Source organism: Delphinus delphis, chromosome 11 (genome assembly GCF_949987515.2).
Source record: "Delphinus delphis chromosome 11, mDelDel1.2, whole genome shotgun sequence".
NCBI classification, from domain to species: Eukaryota; Metazoa; Chordata; class Mammalia; order Artiodactyla; family Delphinidae; genus Delphinus; species Delphinus delphis.
Window position 1 is genome coordinate 75,470,593 of NC_082693.1, and position 22,700 is coordinate 75,493,292.

Sequence of the window (22,700 nt, forward strand, 5' to 3'; positions counted from 1 at the left end):
CTGCAAACCAGTTCATCTGCCCCTGGGTAAGTTAAAATTGTCTGTGTATACTTTACCAACTAGATTGTAAATTTGTACAGTGTCTATTTTAGTGTCCTCAGTGCCTCTCATACATGATAGGTGATAAATAAAAGTTTGTTGAATGGATCTCAGTGAATCGCAGTTGTCAAAATATCTGATTAGTGAAGAATGAATTTGGGCTACCCCAGAAAATTATTCCATTGTCACTCAGTCATCCTAGTAATTAATGACTACCTAACTTCTTGCATCCTTAAGCCTCTTGTTTTACACAATTTTTATTATTACTATTGAAGGTAAAGTATTATTGCTGTTACTATTGATATTTTATATGAAAAGGAAGGACATTAAGATTAGAGGCAAAGCAAAACTGTGATTGGAAAGTTCAGTGAGCACAAATAAAAAGGCCTCCCTGTATTCCAGAAGGAACATTTAAAACCTTCCAAAATATACAGTCAATGTGGGAATTTTACAGCTTTTAAGCATATTAAGTCATTTGGTCTTTACAACTTTGAATTTTACAATAACTTACCTATCACGTGGCATTATTCTCTTTCTGAAGATGAAGGAACTTGGGTTCTCTTGCCCTCAGAAGCTCAACCAAAGTTGCATATCTGGTAAATTAGACCTATGATCAAAACCTATGTCTTCCCAATATATTTTCTGCTATACCTTCTTTGTTGTTGTAATTTAAAATATTCAACATTTGAAAATGAAGTGGGACTATCAGCTTTTATAGATCATGTCAAAATGCAATTAAATGTGTGTGTGTATAAATATATATATGTAAAACAAGAAAAGCCTGTGAGTTGTGGAGAGCTGACTCTCATTGAAATTCTTTTCGGCACATTGAGTTGATTTGGATTGATTGATGTTAACTTTGGCATCAGTTCTAATTATGCATTTAGAACCTCTGATACTTAACCATATCTAGAATTTTTCTCTTGATAAAATGTCAAATGCATTTTTCAAGTATTAATTATGCAGAAATTAACATTTTAGAGGCAGTTTGACAATCTCTTCTTTATTAGTAGGAACTATAGGGGACACAGTAATGAACAAGGTGGGATTCCTGGCCTTAAGGAACTTATTTAGACTTGTAGTTGAAACAGACACCTATGGAAACAATACCTGGAATATGATGTGGTAGAATGTGATGTATGTCATGAGGGTACAAACAAATGTCTAGGTTAGTGCAGAGTACAAATTTTGCAGTTTCCTGTTGAACTAAATACTGTTGTCTTGAGTTTTCCCTCCTGCCTAGTTAAGAATGGTAGATTCTGTCTGTCCTGCCTCTGCCACCCAACCCTGTTTCTTTCAGCAAACATGTACATCACTTAGCTGGTGTATTCAGAGAATACAAACTGCTTTTAATATTAATCCATACATAATTAAGAAGATCCCCAACAGTGTCAGACAAGAAAATAAAATATGTGTAAATGATTTTTACATTACCCTCTGATTTATCTTAATAAATGCTCTTTTGTACTAGCACAGATATTTGAAAATTAATAAATCTTTTGAAAGATGAGGTTATATTTCTAATTCTTTGTATTTTGTTATCTTTATATCAATAGAATTTTGGGGTTGACATTTTGCTGAGTAATCTTTTATGATACTAATGAATTTTGTTAAGGTACTTTTAATGCATTGGAGTAAGAATTTATATTTAGACCTCTAAGTATATGCAATCCTTTGGGAAAGGAGAGTTTACAAATCTTTGTTTAGACATCTTTGATACATATAAATAACTGATGCATTAAAAAAAAGGACACAATGATGGTATAGCAATGTCATATGGAGTGTTGGTTGTGGGACATGTAAAATAGACAACTCTTTCTGTGATGGGGATGTAGGGCAGGAAGGGGGAAAAGGATTTCATGGAAGGGTAGCATTTGACTCTTGAAAGATGAGTGGTATTTGAACAAAGTGGGGATGGCATTCCATACTCAGGAGCAAGTGGCTCAGTTGAGAGAAGTTGATCCTTGGTTTTAGCCAAGATATATTCAGAATTTTTTTTTTAACCGTACTGAGCTACATTTACATTTTTTCTTTATATTTAAAAGAACATAATTTCTCTGAACATAGAGGGACTTTCACAAACTTTAAAAAAAGTAGTTATGGCTCTTGAATTTGCAGGTATTCTAAAAACGGAAAATATGCTTTGCAGTGTTGCATTTTGATTAAGAAAAGTTGATTTTGAACAGTTTATTTTGTATTTCATTACTTAAGCACTTGCCCTTTATGAGCTACGCACTCCAGTCACACTAAAGTTTTTATTTTATTATATTATTTATTTGGCTGAGCCGTGCAGCTTGCGGGATCTTAGTTCCCCAAGCAGGGATTGAACCCAGACCCCAGCAGTGAAAGTGCTGAGTCCTAACCACTGGACCACCAGGGAATTCCCAACACTAAAGTTTTTAGAATACTCAGAAACTTTATGTTCTTTCTTTCCTCTGGTCCTGGCACTTTTTATTCCCTCTGCAAGGAACACTGTACTCATCCCCTAACAACTCCAGCTTACTCCATCATCCTTCAGAACACCTTAAACATCATCTCCACTGGAAAAGCATTCTTGAACCTGTACACTCCTGTTTTGTAATCTGTCCGTGTGTCCCTTTCACTTCCAATGCTTACCCTTCCTAACAGGGTTTATCTTTATATTGGAATTGTTTACTTGTCTCTCTCTCACCAGACTTGTACCCTTTTTGAGGTCAGGGACTGGATGTTAACTTGTTGAATCCCTAGCTCCACGTACAGCCCTGTTTCATAGTGAATACAGTAAATAGTGGTTGAATGAGTAAAACTAGCTTTACATTGGTGTGAGGACATATGCTCAAATTAACTAAATCCATCTTACTGTTTGGGGTTTTTGCAGATGGAGCCTTATATTGTGTTTGTCATAAAACTACGTATTCTTCTCTTCCAGATGACTATAATTGGTATGTATTGAAATCCAACTGAAAAAAAAAAGTTCGTTAGCTCTATCTGAAATGATTTAATTTTATTTCTTGTTTTGGTATTTTCTGCTTTCTTTTCTGATTATTCTTTCTTTAATTTTGTTTTTAAAAATTATTTCAGTGATCTTATTTACCCAGTAAATAAGATCTGGGCTTATAAATGGTTTAAATAAAAATCATTATCATTGTGTTTCACTGAATACTTCATTTGTTGTAAGACAGACTTGCTGATAGAAATGCTGTCTTTTCTTCCTGAAGTATTCTTTAGCTTTTTGGAAAAACTAAATACTTTTTATGGTTTTCTCTTAGGGTTCATATGTATTAGCTTAAGCAGTTATTTATCTTATCTTTTGTTAACATTGAATAATCCTAAATTACAAATATTTAATTCAACCACAATTTATTTGGTACTTATTCTAGTCAGTATGCTAAGAACTAGGAATAACATGTGAATGAAATATTGTCCTTTATCTCTATAGCAGCGTCTTATGTGCAGAAACTACAACGTGTTTTCTTAAGTTACATTGTTTTCATTGTGAATTTTAGTAAAAATGTATTTTCTTCCCTCTTGACACCAGTTTTAATTGTAAATTTAGTAAGTATTAAGATAGTGATGAAATAAGACTAGGAAATAGGTAGCACTTTTGAACCTGAAAAGATTGAGTCTTATGTGACGTGTTTTGCATTATGCCAAATGCACTTGGAGAAATGCTGATCTAGAAAAAGTGCTCAGCTACAGTCTTTATGATTGGAAATTCAGGTGATCCTTTACCTGGAAGATTATGTATTTTGCTGATCTTTGGTTTTAATAATTTAAGTAATCTTACAGCTTTTTGAAGGTAGCTTTTAGATAAGGAAAAGAAGTTCTATTAATAGTGATGAATGAACTTGAAGATCTCTTCCAAAGGTTAAGAAAACAAGTAACTTTAACAAAACAAATAATTTGAAGAATAATTTAGATAAAATAGTGGGTAATGCAGTAAAGGTTTGTTGTGGTAGTTAAGCTGATATATTTTGTGGGATGGTATGAGTTGTCCCCTGTAATATGGGTACCTGGTTTGCCAGTCCAGTGACATGATGGCATTTATTCTTCAGGGATTTGTGATTAACAAATTTTGGCTCTAATAATCATTTTGCCTTGAATACAGTATAACTCTGTTTCTAAAACATTCTTTTTTTTAGCAAAGTAGAGCTTGCTTTGACATCTGATGGCAGGACAATAGTATGCTATCACCCTTCTGTGGACATTCCGTATGAACACACAAAAGTATGTATAAGAAAATCTCTTGTAATTTTTAATTTGTTGTTGGACTATTCACCCTTCTTTACAGTATCCAAAGAGAAGGGAATTGTTTGATTTTCTTTATTTGGTTTAGATCTTTTGGCTTTTTTATTTTACTGTTTTGATTTTTCTCTTATTTCTTTTCATCATTTTTCTCTAAAGGTTTTTTTCAGTACACAAAGTGAAACATTTAAACACAATTACAACATTAGTTTTCTGGTCTAAAATTTGGTAGATTTCTGACTAGGGATCAAACACACCTAGTATAAATTTTAAAAACACATTGTCCCGGGCTTCCCTGGTGGCGCAGTGGTTGAGAGTCCGCCTACCGATGCAGGGGACACGGGTTCGTGCCCCGGTCCGGGAAGATCCCACATGCCCCGGGGCGGCTAGGCCCGTGAGCCATGGCCTCTGAGCCTGCGCGTCCGGAGCCTGTGCTCCGCAACGGGAGAGGCCGCAACAGTGAGAGGCCTGCGTGCCGCAAAAAAAAACAACAACACATTGTCCCATACTACTTACTATATATTGCAATCTAATAAATTATGAAAAGTTTGTATTTTAGTGTACTGTTACATAACTTTTATATTGTGTTGGTTTTGATAATCCTTTTCATGTTTGGTGAATTTCTTCTTTTTTCGGTTAGTTTTTTCTTTTGCTTTTTTTTAAAAAAATAAATTTATTTATTTTTGGCTGCATTGGGTCTTCGTTGCTGCGCACAGGCTTTTCTCTAGTTGTGGTGAAAGGGGGGCCACTCTTCATTGTGGTGCGCAGGCTTCTCATGGCGGTGGCTTCTCTTGTTGCGGAGCATGGGCTCTAGGCGTGTGGGCTTCAGTAGTTGTGGCTTGTGGGCTCAGTAGTTGTGGCTCACGGGCTCAGTAGTTGTGGCTCACGGGCTCGAGTGCAGGCTCAGTAGTTGTGGTGCACGGGCTTAGTTGCTCTGCGGCATGTGGGATCTTACCGGACCAGAGCTCGAACCCGCGTCTCCTGCATTGGCAGGTGGATTCTCAATCACAGCACCACCAGGGAAGCCCCTGGTTTTTTTTTTCTAATGGGCCAACATGGGCATATATTTTAACTGGCCTAGTTTAATTTTTTCCATATATCTTCAAAAGCCAGGCACTAGATAAAGGAGGTTTTGTTTTTATTTTTAATATAATTTAACTTGACCCAAGTCTTTTTATTACTTTATATATGAATAGCTTCCTCTTATTTCTTTAAGCCCTCTTCTGCTATATTTCGTAATGTTTGATTTGCTTTTTGAGGAGAAAATAATTCGTCACATGATGCATCTAGTGATACCTATTTTTAAAAATCATCATTAGGGCCAGAGTACCGGTTTTACAAAACAAATTAATGTTATTTTACTAGTTTGTATCCCCTTTTTAAAACCTCACCATTTTGTCTGCCTGCTTTGTATTCTAGCTAGATACTGTAGGCAGTATTCCAGTATTCCTTTTTTGTTTCATTTCTTTGGACAGTGTGTAGAAAATAGGAGTAAGTCACTGACTTTTGGCCTGTAAACCTCTAGCTCATACTATATTGTGCCTTCTTACATTGTTATTTTTTGTTATATTTCTGGTCGCGTGCTTTATCCTTGTTTTAGCAGTTTATACTAAGAAGCCCAGGACTGTGTGATCATTTCTCAGTGTCCAAACTCTCATCCCCATATGGCTCTTTGCATCCCTGAATCTGATGATTTTCCTATCTTTCCCAACTCTCAAAACTTTTCCACTGTACTTTTAGAACTTACTATCATCATTAAAATCTCTCATGACCTTAACTTCTTCCAGAATGTTGCCTTCACCGTCTGACTCTAACAGAAACTTGGCTGTACCCTGGTGTCATTGCTTCCCTAGCACTCTTAAGTAGTTGTGCTTTTCTCTCCTAAACCCTTTTACTACTGAGCATAGAGATGGAATAGGTGTCCCTGTGGCTCTTCACTGTCATATCCAGATCATCTTTCCTCCTCCGTAACAATTTCTAGCTTTGTAGTTTGTATCATTAAACCATACCATCTACTTATCTTTTTTCTTTTGCTGTTATCTGTCATCACGCATTTCACTTCTCCTCACCCTCACGTGCCCCCATCCCTCCACTCTTCTTTGAAGATTTTAGATGTACTCTCACACTCTCCAACACTGTGTCCTAATTCTTTGTTATTTCAGTGTCCATGTAGATGATCTGTCTACTACCCCAGCCTCTTAACTTTTTGATCTTTTTTCTGCATGGGAGTGGAGCCCCCCCCACTCCTGTGGTTGTACCGTAGAGATGTTTTAATCACAAATAACTCCTCTTCCTTCCTCCCAATCTAGATTTTTAAGAATTCCACTAGCTTACTACCAACTCCCCCTAGTTTCCCAGCTTCAGGAATTATTCATCCCCTCATTAAGATCTGCATCAGTTGATCGAACCACTTGTTCACAGTCCTTCATGTATCTTGTACATTCTCACTTCTTTCTTTACCCAGCATAGATTCCATGGTCATCATCATAATCACTCCCTTGCATACATACCCATCTCCCTGCCTCTTTTTTTGTTGAACTCCCTTTGTTGTATCAGTTGTCTCCTCTCCCATGTCCTCAGTATTCCTCTCTCTAGTCTAGGAGATCACTCCTGTCAGTTCACACTAATCTCTCTACTGGTACCACACTGGCCTCCATGCTGTTCTTTAAGGTAAGTACTTAGGAAGCTCCTGCCTCAGGGCCTTTGTAGTTACTGCTTCCTCTGCCTGGAGTGCTTTTCCCCCAGAAATCCTCATAGTTTATTCCCTTTCCTTTAGATCTTTCCATATTTGTTACCTAGAGACCCTCCTTGCCACTACATTTAAAATAGTACCCCTGCCCCTGGAATCCCAATTGTCCTTCACTTTGCTTTGCTTTTCTTAATAGCATTTATCATTTCTGGCACACTGGATATTTTCTTGCTTTTCTGTCTGTCTCCCTCCATTAAAATGTAAGCTCCATGAGGACAGGGCCTTGTCTGTTTTGTTCCCTGCTAGCACCTGGAATAATACCTGTACTTGGTAGGTGCACAATAAATATTGTTGATTAAATAAATAAATTTGGCCCTCTCTCTTCATGCTTAAGGGTTTTCTGTTTTAAGGCTAAGAGATATTTACATGGAGAAGCATGGAAATTTTTTGCTTCTAAAGTAATAAATTATAGATTGGACTTTATTTACAATAAGAAACATTCTCGAAAACATGTTACTGTTAAAATATGTTCCTTTTGAATCCAGATTTACAAATTTCATGAAGATAGTGTATAACATTAAATAACTATATTTAAAGGTGACTTAAAATTTAGATTTGATTTTCTTCTTTTCTCAAGGAAGTAGCTGCAACTCTAGTGAGCCCTTTCATTCTCTAGGCCCTGGAAAGCATATTGCATACAGAGATCCTGGTCATAAGTAGAAATACCTACTGACACTGGCTTTAGGAAAGTTAAGATGATTTGTATCTTTGGTTTTCTGGTAATTTACATTTGAATCTAAAAGATGTTGATTATTTTCCATGGATCCAGGTAAAAAGATCCTTCTTTCTGTTTCAGCCAGGTATGTGTTTTATTAAAACTAAAAATATTTTTCTAGAATTTAGGATTTCTAGTTTAGGAAGATAAAGATTTTAAACCAGGGGCAAAAAATAATGATTTGGAAAAATAAAGTAAAAATGTAAGTACTCAAAATTCTTTTTAGTGGTTGATTTAGTGGAAATTTTCAAAAGTCAAATTTGAAAATTATTAAGAAAAACAAGGGAAATTCAGGATGACAGTTCTGAATGTTTTTTTTTTAAAGTTGACATTCAGTTTTATTTTAGTTTTTACTTTTTACTGAAATATTCATGTACCCTTTCTTTGAAGTTTGATCAAGGAGATCAAATACAACCTAAAAATCAGTTCTGAGTCTGCAGAGGCTTTTGGTTTAGACTTCTAAGAAGCCATTAATTCCAATGTCTTTTATCTGTGTGCCTGGAAAAGAAATACAAAGCAGAGAGAATTTGTTATATATTAGAATTGAGCCTGTTGGGAATAGGAAGAGAGACAATGAACTTTTATTAACACTTGAAAATAACTGTTTGATAATAGTTAAAACATTTGACCTTTAGCAACAAGTGTAGTAACCTAAAAGAGAAAACTATAGGCTCTAATCTAGCATTTGCTAGTATACCTCAGGGTCTGATAGTAACTTGCAAAGACACAAATATTAATATTTCATTCTACATGTAAGAGATGATCATATAAAATGACTTAAAATGTCTAAGGAGCACTTTTTTAAAAATAAATTTATATCACTGTTTTCCTGTTTGAGGCCTTAAAATAAATGTTAACAGCTACCTACCATTATTGAACTCAAAGAGTACAAGGGACAGCTCAGCATGTTATTATTTCACTTAATCCTCATCAAACCCTTATTAGGTAGGTAATTACTCCTTAGATTTTACAAAAGGGAGATTAAGAGCTTAAATAACTATTCCAAGGTCACAGAGATAGTAGTTATTGACCAAAGCCCAATTCTTAACCTCTTCATTATACTTTCTCCTTATTCCCTCTCACACTAAGGAAGTGGTTCCTTATTCCTACTTAAAGGAAATTGTTACACTTAAATCTAACTTTGAAAGCTTTTCATAATCTGATTTCTCAAGATCCATTTTTTAAGATCACCTGCTTATTGTATGTTTTTACCTACTTTGCTTTATGTATAATGTTTGTTATTCCTTCTAGAATTCATTCTGCACTCTGTGACAAGGCTCTGACTTGGCTCCTGTTCTATTTCTCACTAATATCTTTGTTAATTTGCATCTCTATAGTACTTAGTCAGTTGTGCCACCATCATGTACTTATATATTGCCTTTTAAAGAGGTTTCAGTTTTTCCTGTACATAAACTAAATAAATATGAGTCTATGCTGTAACATTCAGTACAGTGGTAGAATGTAGCAGTTGTCGTTAATAGTGTGTGAATGTAAAGAAGACATCTGTGTTTGAATTGTTTCTTTTTTGATGGTAAATTTAGGTTTTCATTGTGTTGTAATACATATCTATGGTATTTGTAAAGCAAGGCAATGTTACAGTCTTGTGTTACATATGTTATCACTTAATATTTAAAATATAGGTAGCTTGACTTTCCAAGATACTGATTTTTAAGGGCTTTAGTCAGCCAGCGTTGCTGATGGGCATATGTTATATCACTCATGTGTTGGGAGGAGATGAGATTTTTTTTAGTAATTAATGTCTTTGGGGGAAAAAACTACTCGAATTACCATAAAGCATCATTTGATGGCATTTCAGGTACCTAAAATGAAAACATTGAAAAATTTCCTGCTTCTTTTGGATATAAGAAATGTCATTTTCTATTAAAGGTTTTTCATTGTATCTCACTTTAATGGTATGCAAGGTAGAGACTAAACTTTTAAGTTAAAAAATAATGGGCACAATTTATAGTTTTGAGAAATAGAAACTAAAATATGTTTTATTATTGGGGGAAAATAACTTTAAGAACTTTATTATTGGAAAGGGAACCCAAAACTTGATATGAGAAGAAAAATATTTCTGGGGAATTCCCTGACAATCCAGTGGTTAGGACTCTGTTCTTCCACTGCAGGGGGCATGGGTTCGATCCCTGGTCAGGGAACTAAGATCCTGCCTGGTGTGGCCAAAAAAAAAATTCTGATTCTTTAATGAATAGTACAGCTAAGTGAAACTGTTCTGATGACTTATTTACCCACCTTTAGGTACGATAATGAAGTACTCAGTGTGGTAATTATTTTATTGTAAACTCAATCAGATGCTGGCTAACATTCCTACATTTTGATTTGTTCATTGCTGATTATTTTGCAGCCTATCCCTCGGCCAGATCCTGTGCAGAATAATGAAGAAACACATGATCTAGTGCTGAAAACCAGATTAGAAGAAAAAGGTGAATACTTAGAGCAAGGACCCATGATAGAACAACTTAGCAAAATGTTCTTTACTACTAAGCACCGTTGGTATCCTCGTGGACAGTAAGTTCTATTTTCTTTTCTTCTTCAACTCTCACTGAACCCTACAGAAATACATAACTTTACTTCTATTAACAAACTTCTGAGGTTGTACTTTGCATGAAGGAATTAACACCCAGTATATCACCTATTAAATTGTATTTTTAAATCTACATATATATAGCTAAAATGAAATAGTACTTCTTTTCCTTTATTTTAGTGGGGGAGTTTAACCAAAGCTTTCAGGGAATTTTGCAAGAGTTCTTGAAAATTTTTCCATTCCGTGATGTAGTCATTTTATGTATTGTTTTTATTCATCTTCTTGATGAATACTTGATCTTGTCCTCAGCCCTCTATCCATTTATTTAACAGATTTTGAGTTATTGCAGAAAAAATTGGGGTACAGCAAATGATTGGGAAGTATATATATTTCTCAGTTCCTTTAGGAACTACAGTTGCCCCTCTGTTTCCCAGTACTCACATTTTGTTACATTGATTCTTACCTCGTATCTAATTCTGGCTTTAATTTGTTTACTTCTTTTGATTCTTATTTCTTTCATATCTATCTTATTCCCTACTAAACTTAAGAAGCTAAAACTAAGAAGTGGCTTTTTAAAATTGTTTGTTTGAGCAAACTTTGTTTTTATTCACTTGTTTTATTCACTTTGCTTTTACTCACCCAGTAACTAGCACTGGGCTGGCACATTTATGGCAGGACATGCTTATGGAATTAATGAATATGCAGTCATTGAGCTGCTTGAAGTGATGGGTGATCAGAAACACAATCGTTGTTTGTAAGTTGTTAATAGTCAAGGAAGGAAGATAGTAGAGTAAATAAACAAATCAAGAGACTGACATTTGAAGGATGGTTAGGAGCTAGCCATGCAGAATGGGGAAAAGGCTTCACAGGCTGAGAACAGTATGTCATAGAGTAAGCTGGGGAAACTGCAAGTAGTTCAGTTTGGATGGGACCCAGAATATGAGGAGGGAATGTAAGAAGGGTCTTATGAAGGATTTTGTGTCGTGCTGAGGAGTTTAGGTTTTATTTTCATTGCCAAATTCTAAGAATCAAACTGACATCCCCAAAGTTTATGCATTAGGAGATCCTTCAGTAGGTTCTGTATTTGGGATAAGGTGATACGTGGAAAGATTGGAGTCAGAGGGACTTGCTATGAAACTGTTAAAATAGTCCAGGTGAAATTTGTTGAAGATCTACATGAAAGGACTAGCAACGGGAACAGAAAGGGGGAAAGTTAGAGAGATAGGAGACCTCTCAAGTTTCTGACAGAGGTGTTCAGGTGGATGGTGGTGCCACTCATACAAGTGGGGAAACAGTAGAGAGTGAGGAAGATGAACCTATTGTTGGTTATGTTGAGTCTGAAGACTCTGGATCATCTGGTGGGGAGCAGTTCTGAAAGCAGGGGCATGTATGGACCTGGAGCTTGGTTTACTTTTTTAGTTTCTTTTTTTTAGTACTTTTTTAGAAAGGTACTTTCTCCCTTATCTGTAGTTACAGTAGAGATTCCTCAGGGCTCTGCCTTATACTCCATGTCTTGCTAAAATTTGTTCTGAGAGCTTCAATTACATTCATTATATAGATGACATGCAACCTGCTCCATTATACATTTTTTAATTTCCTCAGCCTTATTCCCAATGTCATTGTTCTTAGAATATTACTAACTAGATAACTGTCCAAAGTTTTAAATTCATTATAACAAAACACAACTCTTCTTTTCCTGTCTTAAAAAAGCCCCTCCCTTAATAATCTTCCTGGAATAGAAGTGATATTTCTGTATCAATTTCCCAAGGAAAAAATCTGTGATTTTTTTTGACCACTGTAGTGCCTTTTTTTTTTTTAAATAAATTTATTTATTTTATGTATTTATTTTTGTCTGTTTTGGGTCTTCGTCGCTGCATGCGGGCTTTCTCTAGTTGTGGCAAACGGGAGCGGGCTTCTCATTGTGGTGGTTTCTCTTGTTGTGGAGCACGGGCTCTAGGCGCACGGGCTCAGTAGTTGTAGCACATGGGCTCTAGAGCACAGGCTCAGTAGTTGTGGCCCACGGGCTTAGTTGCTCCACGGCATGTGGGATCTTCCCAGACCAGGGCTCGAACCCGTGTCCCCTGCATTGGGACGCAGATTCTTAACCACTGTGCCACCAGGGAACTCTCCTGTAGAGCCTTTTTTTTTTTTAAGGTAAAACAATATTTGTTTTTATTTATTTGTCGAAGTACAGTCAACCTACAATGTTACATTATTAGTGTACAACATAGTGATTGAATATTTTTATAGATTATACTCCATTTAAAGTTAATAGAAAATAATGGCTATATTTTGCTGTGTTGTGCAATATATCCTTTTTATTTATTTTATACATAGCAGTTTGTGTTTCTTAATCCCATACCTGTATCTTGCCCCTTCCCCTTTTCTCTCCCCACTGGAAACCACTAGTTTGTTTGCTATATATGTGAGTCTTCTGTTTCTGTTTTGTTATATACATTTGTTTGTTTTACTTTTTAGATTTCACATGTAAGTGATAACATAGAGTATTTGTCTTTCTCTGACTTGTTTCACTAAACTTAATACTGGGAATCCCCTGGTGGTCCAGTGGTTAGGACTTCACGCTTTCACTGCCGAGGGCATAATTTCAATCCCTGGTCAGGAACTAGGATCCCGCAAGCCACGCTGCGTGGCCAAAAATAAATAGATAAATAAAACTAAAGTTTTAAAAAAATATATAATACTATCTAGGTCCATCTATGTCACTGCAAATGGCAGAATTCCGTTCTTTTTTATGGCTGAGTAATATTCCATTGTATGTATTTATCACATCTTCCTTATCCATTCATCTCTTGACCACCATAATGTCTTTCAATTTCTGCATCTGTTTTATGTCCCCTTCCTTGATTTTTCTTTCTTATTTTGTATCCACTTTGTTTATGCATTCCCTCTTTGTAATTGTAAGTTAGGTTGTGAGAAAACAAATTAGCAAGCCATTATATAGCCCCGTATCTAAATCACTGCTGTATTCTAAGATTTCTTTCCATGATTCATAACATTGTTCATGTTTATCTTTTATTTCTGTCCTATTAGGTACTTTAGTTCAAGCCCCACCTTGAAATTTTTCTATAATGGATTTCAGTACCTGTTTCTTTCCTGCATGTTTCATGTTGCTGCAGTTTTCTTGCCATCTTTTGTTCATAACCAAATCGCTGAAGTTATGAAAATCCTCTGTAGATGTGTAACGTAAAGGGGGCAAGACTGAAGGCAAGAAGACCATTGGGGAGTCTTAAAACCAAACATGTTATCTCCAGACATTTTTGTCTAGTACCCCACCTATGTTTAATCTTATTACTTATTTAATCTTATTAGTGCTAATTAGCTTTGACTGCTAATTAATTTAATCTCTATGGTATGTCTTCTTGCATCAGGATTTCTAGGCACTTTCAGTTATAAGCAGACTTTAATTAGATACAATTGATTATCCCAGTGTCTCTCCTAATAAAGAGTTCAACAGGAAAACTCTAGATGCTAGCTTATGTGTATAAGGAAAATTTTAACCTGTAGGCATTATCCTTGTGATGCATCATCTTTCAAAATTTTAAATAAGCTAATGTGTGATTACTGATACTCAACAAGTATTTATTTGGTATCTACATATATATTTTGGATTAATGTAAGCCATTTCAAATGTTGGTTTCTAGATGTTAGCACCTCTTAAACATCAGGCAGTATATAGAAGGATGTTTTACTAAATATTTCACAATTTTAGATTTATAACAGAAGAATGGGACCCATTATGAATTTAATAATTAGAGATATATAACATCTTTTTAAACATTTTTTAAAATTTATTTTTGGTTGCATTGGGTCTTTGTTGCTGTACGCGGGCCTTCTCTAGTTGCAGCCAGCAGGGGCTACTCTTCGTTCCGATGCTTGGTCTTCTTATTGCGGTGGCTTCTCTTGTTGTGAAGCACGGGCTGTAGGTGCATGGGCTTCAGTAGTTGTGGCACATGGGCTCAGTAGTTGTGGCTTGCGGGCTCCAGAGTGCAGGCTCAGTAGTTGTGGCTCGTGGGCTTAGTTGCTCCGTGGCATGTGGGATCTTCCCAGACAAGGGACAGAACCCGTGTCCCCTGCATTGGCAGGCAGATTCTTAACCACTGCGCCACCAGGGAAGCCCCCTATAACATCTTTTTAAATATGTTACTGAAAGGTATAAAATGCTTGTTTAAGAAATATTTTTAAACAATTCAGAAGTATTTAAAGTATAAAATAAAAATCTTTTTTATACCTACTAATGCCCTATTCCCCATAGATGAACACTGTTAAACTCTACCTTTGTGAATAGCCCAACCTCATATTATACTCAGTTTTGTGCTTTTTGAACTCCAATAAAGTAGAACACTTTTCTGAGAGTACAAGTTTTTGTTAAAGAGGCCAGACTGACTCAAATCATCTTGTCTCTGCTACTTACTAGCTAGTTATTCAATCTTATTATCTATTAAAGAAAGTAGAAATAATAATGCCTAATTTACTTGGTGGTTTTGAGATAAAATATAATCATTTAAGTTAAGCACCTGGCATACAGTATATGTACAGTAATAATGTGGTAATGATAATTATTAACATTGTCTCCTACTCATAGTTTTTCTCTTATTCTCTTAGAAGCATCTTTTTTTTTTTTTTTTTTTTTTTTGACTGTGCCACTTGGCTTGTGGCATCTCAGTTCCCCGACCAGGGACTGAACCTGGGCCATGGCAGTGAAAGTGCCAAATCCTAACCACTAGACCACCAGGGAACTCCCTGAAGCATCTTTTCTTAACTAGGCTTTTTTTTTTTTTTTTGCGGTACGCGGGCCTCTCACTGTTGTGGCCTCTCCCACTGCGGGCACAGGCTCCGGACGCGCAGGCTCAGCGGCCATGGCTCACGGGCCCAGCCACTCCGCAGCATGTGGGATCTTCCCAGACTGGGGCATGAACCCGTGTCCCCTGCATCGGCAGGCGGACTCTCAACCACTGCGCCACCGGGGAAGCCCAACTAGGCTCTTTTGAGGTATAATTTACATACTTCAAATTTACCAGTTTTAAGTATACAACTTCATGAGGGTTTTTGTTTTTTTTTTTTAAATTTTATTTTTGTCTGCGTTGGGTTTTTGTTGCGGCGCGCGGGCTTCGCATTGCAGTGGCTTCTCTTATTGCGGAGCATGGCGCGCAGGCTTCAGTAGTTGTGGCGCACGGGCTTAGTTGCTCCGCAGCATGTGGGATCTGCCCAGGCCAGGGCTCGAACCCGTGTCCCCTGCATTGGCAGGTGGATTCTTAACCACTGCGCCACCAGGGAAGCCCTTTTTTTTTTTTTTAATTTATTTATTTTATTTATTTTTGGCTGCGTTGGGTACAACTTCATGAGTTTTGACAAATGTTTTAAGTAAAGCATTCACCAGTTTAAGTACACAGTTCGATGCATTTTAACAAATGTATACAGTTGTATAATTGTTACCGAAAATGGGGGTCCAGCTACTTGCCACTCAAAAGCCAATAAAGAGGCAAGGTTGGTGGAAAGGAAAGTTTGCTTTATTTTGGAGGCTGGCACCCAAGGTGGGGGTGGTTTACTGCTGCCTGTCCAAAGGCTGAGCCCCCCACTGACTATTAGTGGGCAAAAGCTTTTATAGACAGAGGGAGGGAGCTAGATGCAGAAACAGCACAGTCAGCTCTGACAGTCATCTTGAAATTGGTTATCAGTGGTCTGGCCAGCATCATTTTGATTGTTTTAAGTACAGTTAATCTTCAGTTCCAGGGTTGGCTTGTTCCCATTTCTTTGAGTCCAGCTCTCGGAATTGTGGCAGCTTATGTCATGGCTACAGTCTGGTCATCATCTAATTAACTTCTTCCTCCTGGTGGGGGTTTCAGTATCTATAAGACAGCTCACAGGATACAGCTCAGAATATTATCTACATCCCTTGAAGAGGAACTAAAGGTCCTAGACTATGCTTAATGACTAAACTTGTCTTGTTGGGCTGTTAGTCTTGTTGGGCTGTTTTCCTTTGTTTATGCATTTTCTCACTTCTCTGATTAAACTTATTCATTGGCTAAAGTTTTTCCACAGACATAAGGCAGGCTGAGGACATGGGGGGCAAGGACCATAGCATCCTGCTACGTTTCATAATCACTACTACAATCATAAATATAGACTAGTCTCATAACGCCAGAAAGTTCTTCCATGCCCTTTTGCAGTCAGTTCCCTTCCTATAACCCTCACCCTGGGCAATTACTTCTCTGCTTTCTATCACTTTCTAGAATTTCATGGATTTCTAGAATTTCATGTTTTACCCTTTCTAGAATTTCATGTAAATGGAATTATACAGTACATAACCTTTTGTGTCTCACTTATTTCACTATGTACAATGCTTTCAAGATTCATCCATGTTGTTGTGTATACCAGTAGTTTGTCCCTTTTTACTCTGAGTAGTATTCCCTTGTATGGATAGACCACAGTTTGTTTATTAACCAGTTGGACATTTTGGGTTCTTTCCAGTTTGTTGGCTGTAAATAAAGCTGCATAAACATTCAAGTACAAGTCATTGTATGGACATGTTTTTATTTCTCTTCAGTAAATATCTAAGGGTAGGATTACTTGGTCATGTGATAAGGACATGTTTAAATTCATGAGCCACAGTTAAAGTGGCTGAACCATTTTACATTCCCACTTAGCAGTGTGAGAGTTCTAGTTGCTTTACATCCTTCCCAACACTTGATATCATCAGTTTTTAAAATTTCAATCATTCTGTTGGGTGAGTAGTAGTATTTCATTGTGGTTTTAATTTATGTTGCCCTAATGAATTACTAATCATTTTGAGCATCTTTTCATGTGCTTATTGGCAATGCATACATTTGTTTTTTGGTTTTTTTTGTTACTTGGTTAAGTATCTGTACAAATCTTTTGCCTGTTTTTTAAAAAGCAGATTGGTTTTCTTATTAAGGTGTAAAACTTGTGGATCAAAGTCCTTTATGGGACAAATGTTTTGCAAGTATTTTCTCCCTGTCTGTGGCTTGCTTTTTTATGTCCTTAATAGTGTATTTTGAAGATCAGAAGTTTTAAAATTTTGGTGAAGTTCAGTTTACAAATTTTTCAGACTTTTTGCATCCTACTTAAAAAATCTTTGCCTAACCTAAGGTCACTAAGACTTTCTCCTATGTTTTCTTCCCAAAGTTTTAATTTTTATGTATGGTGTGAGGCATAGGTTGGGGATCTTTTTCTTTTTTGCTTATGTATATCCAGTTGTCCCAACACCACTAGTTGAAAGTATTATCTTTCCCCATTAAATTGCCCTAACACCCTTATTGAAACCATATATGTGGGTCCTGGACTCTATTTTGTTCCATTAATATATGTTCGTCTTTGGAATACCACACAGTTTGGGCTATTATAACTAAAGTCTTGAAACCAGGTAGAGTAAGTCTTCTAATTTTGTTCTTTTTTAAAAAATTGTCTTAGCAGTCATAGGTCTTTTGCATTTTCTTACAACTTTTAGAATCAGCTTATCCGTTTCTACAAAAAGCCTGCAGGGATTTTGAAGGAGATTGCATTCAGTCTCTAGATCAATTTCAGGAGAATTGATGTCTTAACAGTATTGAATCGTCCCATCAATTAAAATAGTATATTTCTCCATTATTTAGGTCTTTTAAAAAATATCACTTAACAGTGTTTCATAGTTTGCAGTGTATGAATATTGTACATTTTTTGTTAAATTTATCCCAAACATTTTGTATTCTTTATGCTATTGTAAATAGTATTTTTAATTTAAATTTTCAGTGGATTATTATTCATACGTAGAAATACAGTGGATTCTTGTATATTGACATTGTATCCTGTGATCTTGAGATAATTCTAGTAGCTTTTTTTTTTCAATTTATTTTTTTTATACAGCAGGTTCTTATTAGTTACCTATTTTATACATATTAGTGTATATATTGTCAATCCCAATCTCCCAATTCATCCCACCACCCCCCCACCCGCCCCCGCTTTCCCCCCTTGGTGTCCGTACGTTTGTTCTCCACATCTGTGTCTCTATTTCTGCCTTGCAGACCGGCTCATCGGTACCATTTTTCTAGATTCCACATATATGCATTAATATACGATTTTTGTTTTTCTCTTTCTGACTCACTTCACTCTGTATTGACAGTCTCTAGATCCATCCACATCTCTACAAATGACCCAGTTTTGTTCCTTTTTATGGCTGAGTAATATTCCATTGTACATATGTACCACACCTTCTTTATCCATTCGTCTGTCGATGGGCATTTACGTTGCTTCCATGCCCTGGCTATTGCAAATAGTGCTGCAGTGAACGCTGGGGTGCATGTGTCTTTTTGAATTATGGTTTTCTCTGGGCATATGCCCAGTAGTGGGATTGCTGGGTCATATGATAACTCTATTTTTAGTTACTGAAGGAACCTCCATACTATTCTCCATAGTGGCTGTATCAATTTACATTCCCACCAACAGTGCAAGAGGGTTCTCTTTTCTCCACACCCTCTCCAGCATTTGTTGTTTGTAGATTTTCTGATGATGCCCATTGTAACTGGTGTGAGGTGATACCTCATTGTAGTTTTGATTTGCATTTCTCTAGCCATTAGTGATGTTGAGTAACTTTTCATGTGCCTCTTGGCCATCTGTATGTCTTCCCTGGAGAAATGTCTATTTAGGTCTTTTGCCCATTTTTTTTTTTTAATTTATTTAGTTTGGCTGTGTTGGGTCTTTGTTGCTGCACGCAGGCTTTCTTTAGTTGCGGTGAGCAGGGACTACTCTTTGTTGCAGTGGGCGGGTTTCTCACTGTAGTGGCTTCTCTTGTTGCAGAGCATGGGCTCTAGCCGTGAGAGCTGCAGTAGTTTTGGCACTTGGTGTCAGTAGTTGTGGCTTGTGGACTTTAGAACGCAGGCTCAGTAGTTGTGGCGCACAGGCTTAGTTGCTCCGCGGCATGTGGGATCTTCCTGGACCAGGGCTCGAACCTGTGTCCCCTGCATTGGCAGGCAGATTCTTAACCACTGCGCCACCAGGGAAGCCCCTTCTGCCCATTTTTTGATTGGGTTTTTTGGTTTTTTAATATTGAGCTGCATGAGCTGTTTATATATTTTGGAGATGAATCCTTTGTCCGTTGATTTGTTTGTAAATATTTTCTCCCATTCTGAGGGTTGTCTTTTCATCTTGTTTATAGTTTCCTTTGCTGTGCAAAAGTTTTTGAGTTTCATTAGGTCCCATTTGTTTATTTTTCTTTTTATTTCCATTAATCTAGGAGGTGGGTCAGAAAAGATCTTGCTGTGATTTATGTCAAAGAGTGTTCTTCCTGTGTTTTCCTCTAAGAGTTTTATAGTGTCTGGCCTTACATTTAGGTCTTTAATCCATTTTGAGTTTACTTTTGTGTATGGTGTTAGGGAGTGTTCTAATTTCATTCTTTTACATGTAGCTGTCCAGTTTCCCCAGCACCACTTATTGAAGAGACTGTCTTTTCTCCATTGTATGTCCTTGCCTCCTTTGTCATAGATTAGTTGACCATAGGTGTGTGGGTTTATCTTTGGACTTTCTATCCTGTTCCATTGATCTATATTTCTTTTTTTGTGCCAGTACCATATTGTCTTGATTACTGTAGCTTTGTAGTATAAAGTCCGGGAGGCTGATTGCTCCAGCTCCGTTTTTTTCCCTCAGGATTGCTTTGGCTTCTTGGACTAGGGCTCAAACCCATGTCCCCTGCATTGGCAGGTGGATTCTTAGCCACTGTGCCAGCAGGGAAGCCCATACTTAATGTTTAAAGACCCACTAAAACTGGGAAAAGGGCAATGATGTCCACACTCAACACTTATACTCAACAGTATACTAAAGGTCCTAAGCAGTGCAATAGGACAAGAGAAAGAAATAAAAAGCATTCAGATTGTAAAAGGAGAAGTAAAATTGTCTTTATTCAATGATGGCATGATCATCTATGCAGAAAACTCCTAGGAACATATTAAAAAGCAGCCAAAAGTAAATTAATTAATTAAAAAAAATCATCTAAACATTAACTATGATGTTCAGTATGGGTCTTTTTTTTTTTTTTTAAATAAATTTTATTTATTTATTTATTTTTGGCTGAGTTAGGTCTTCGTTGCTGCGTGTGGGCTTTCTCTAGTTGCGGTGAGCCGGGACTAGCTACTCTTTGTTGCATGCAGGCTTCTCATTGCGGTAGCTTCTCTTGCAGGGCACAGGCTCTAGGCACGCGGGCTTCAGTAGTTGCGGCATGCAAACTCAGTAGTTGTGGTGCATGGGCTTAGTTGCTCTGCAGCATGTGGGATCTTCCTGGACCGGGGCATGAACCCGTGTCCCCTGCATCGGCAGGCGGACTCTCAACCACTGCGCCACCAGGGAAGCCCTATGGTTTCCTTTGTTGTGTAAAAATTTTTAAGTTTAAAGTGGGTCTTTTTTAATGAATAGAATATAGTTGAATTTTGCTTTTTTATCCAATGTGACTTCTCATTTCAGTGTCAAGTCATCTTAAGTGCATTCTGTTTTGATTTTCAGGACTTTCACTCTTCCTCTGCCATTTGCCCTTAGCTCACTTTTTTCATGAAATTTAATTTGATTATAGTCACTTTGAATAGCTACCACCCCTATTAGCATAACTATATGCAACTATATTAGATATTAGATATCTGTTATTAGAGATCTGTTAATGTTATATTTGTGGGTAATTTTTTGTTTTCATCGTTTGCTCTCAATTATTCTGTCTTTATCAGGGATGCAACTTCTGTTTTGTAGTTTACCAGAAGACCTCTAATACAATATCTTTAATACAATGTATGTGTGTTAAGTTACTGTCTGATGGAATATTATCTTACCTAATTATCTTCACAGCTTCTTGAAGGTGTTCAGTTTTTCTTTGAGACCATACTTTATGCTAGTCTTTGGGTTGGTCTGCTGGTAAATTTCCCAGTGATTCTTGGAAGTTTTATTCCCAGAGTTCAGCTATCAAGTCATGTGGATTTATCTAATTTCCATTTTATCTAGGTAGGTCACCTGTGGATTAAGATGTTCTTCATTATCAAATTCTGAATCAAGGTCAGCAGAGGCTTTATGATCCCAGGGTGTTGCCCACCTCATCCAATCCCAAACCTACCTGCATTTAATTATTGGCCTCACCCAGGGTGGGGTGGACTGAGAGTATATGTAGTATGACTATACAGAATTGATGCTGAAATAGTCTAGTAGGCAATAAGCACTGGAGATTAGATTATCTCAAGTCTGGAGATCGAAGGTTAAAATTGTTACCACTAAATTTATGATTTGGATATTACTGTTTCCTAATCCTGGTGATCCTGTTTGCTTTAGGATGGCAATTCAAAGAGTCTTCTTAGATTTAGGCTTTATACTGAAACTGGATACTAGAACTATTTGAATTTTTAGTGTGAGAGATTAGTGGTGAGGAAATCCAGGACATTGGACTTGAGGTTAAATTGAACTTTTAGTTCCCTGCTCTCTACCTTTGCCTGAATGACTATTTTTATATTCAGTTGTGCAAAGGTTGGTTTAAAAAAATAGCATCTGTAACCATGAGGCTCCTGCTACTTCCTGTTTGATGATATTACAGGTGATGAAAACAAATTAAACTAACTTAGCCACTACATTATAATTTACCTGAAGTAATGGGGCTTCGAACATATTCTTTGAAAGGTGCTCCTTATGCAAATCAATTTTTTTGTATTCCTGTAGCAATTTGCATTAGGTAGCTCCTCTGTAAATAGTTGCTGGGGACATGATTCTGAGTTGTTTTGCCCTTCTCTGCAACCCCTGAGGTATCTCCTGTTGGCCTCTAGTGTTGCCAGTACTCAGGAAGCAGGACATATCAGTGCTTCACTTGCCAGCATCTGTGTACAAGCTCTTTTTCCTTTTTTCAGTCTTCCTCAATTGGCATGAAAAAAATTAAAAAGTCAGTGGAGCATTCCTTCCATTATAATTCTTTGCAAAATACATCATTTTAGCAATATGGCAGAGTTCCTAATGGTTTTGTTTGAGTTTTCCATTGTTTTTCTCATTAATTCAACCTTAATAAGTTTGTTGAAACTCTGTTTATGTACCCAAAGTTCATATACTATCTTGGTTTCTCTTGCTGATTCCATTTCATTTCCCTTATCTCTAAATTCTGGAGTTTCCCAAGGATCAGTCCTTGGTTCTCTTCTCTTTACTCTCCCATTCCCTAAGACAGTGATCTCATCCAGTATCATGGCTTTAAATACCATCTGCATTGGCTCCCAAATCTATCTCTTCCTGTCCCTTCACCTCCAGACCTGTATATCCACGGGCCTACTTGTCTAACGGACATCCCTAACTTAATGTGTCTCTAACTGAGCTTTTCGTGGTCCCTCACAAACCAGCTTCTTTTGCAGCCTTCCCTGTCTCAGTTAATGCGAGTTCCATTGTTCTAGCTGCTTGGGCCAGAAATCTTG

General features: G+C 36.9%; 1 protein-coding gene across 4 annotated transcripts in view; it reads left to right on the top strand.

Annotated features, from left to right (window-relative positions):
• The window catches only part of MRPL42 (mitochondrial ribosomal protein L42), a 28,403-nt gene that overhangs the window by 2,131 nt on the left and 3,572 nt on the right, over positions 1 to 22,700 (top strand). For 3 of the 4 annotated variants that reach the window (XM_060025361.1, XM_060025359.1, XM_060025358.1), the window contains exons 3-5: positions 2,897 to 2,960; positions 4,161 to 4,245; positions 10,093 to 10,256. In XM_060025361.1, coding sequence (XP_059881344.1) covers positions 2,897 to 2,960; positions 4,161 to 4,245; positions 10,093 to 10,256 — 313 coding nt within the window. The remainder of the gene's footprint in view (positions 1 to 2,896; positions 2,961 to 4,160; positions 4,246 to 10,092; positions 10,257 to 22,700) is intronic. The other variant, XM_060025363.2, reaches the window with a different exon arrangement.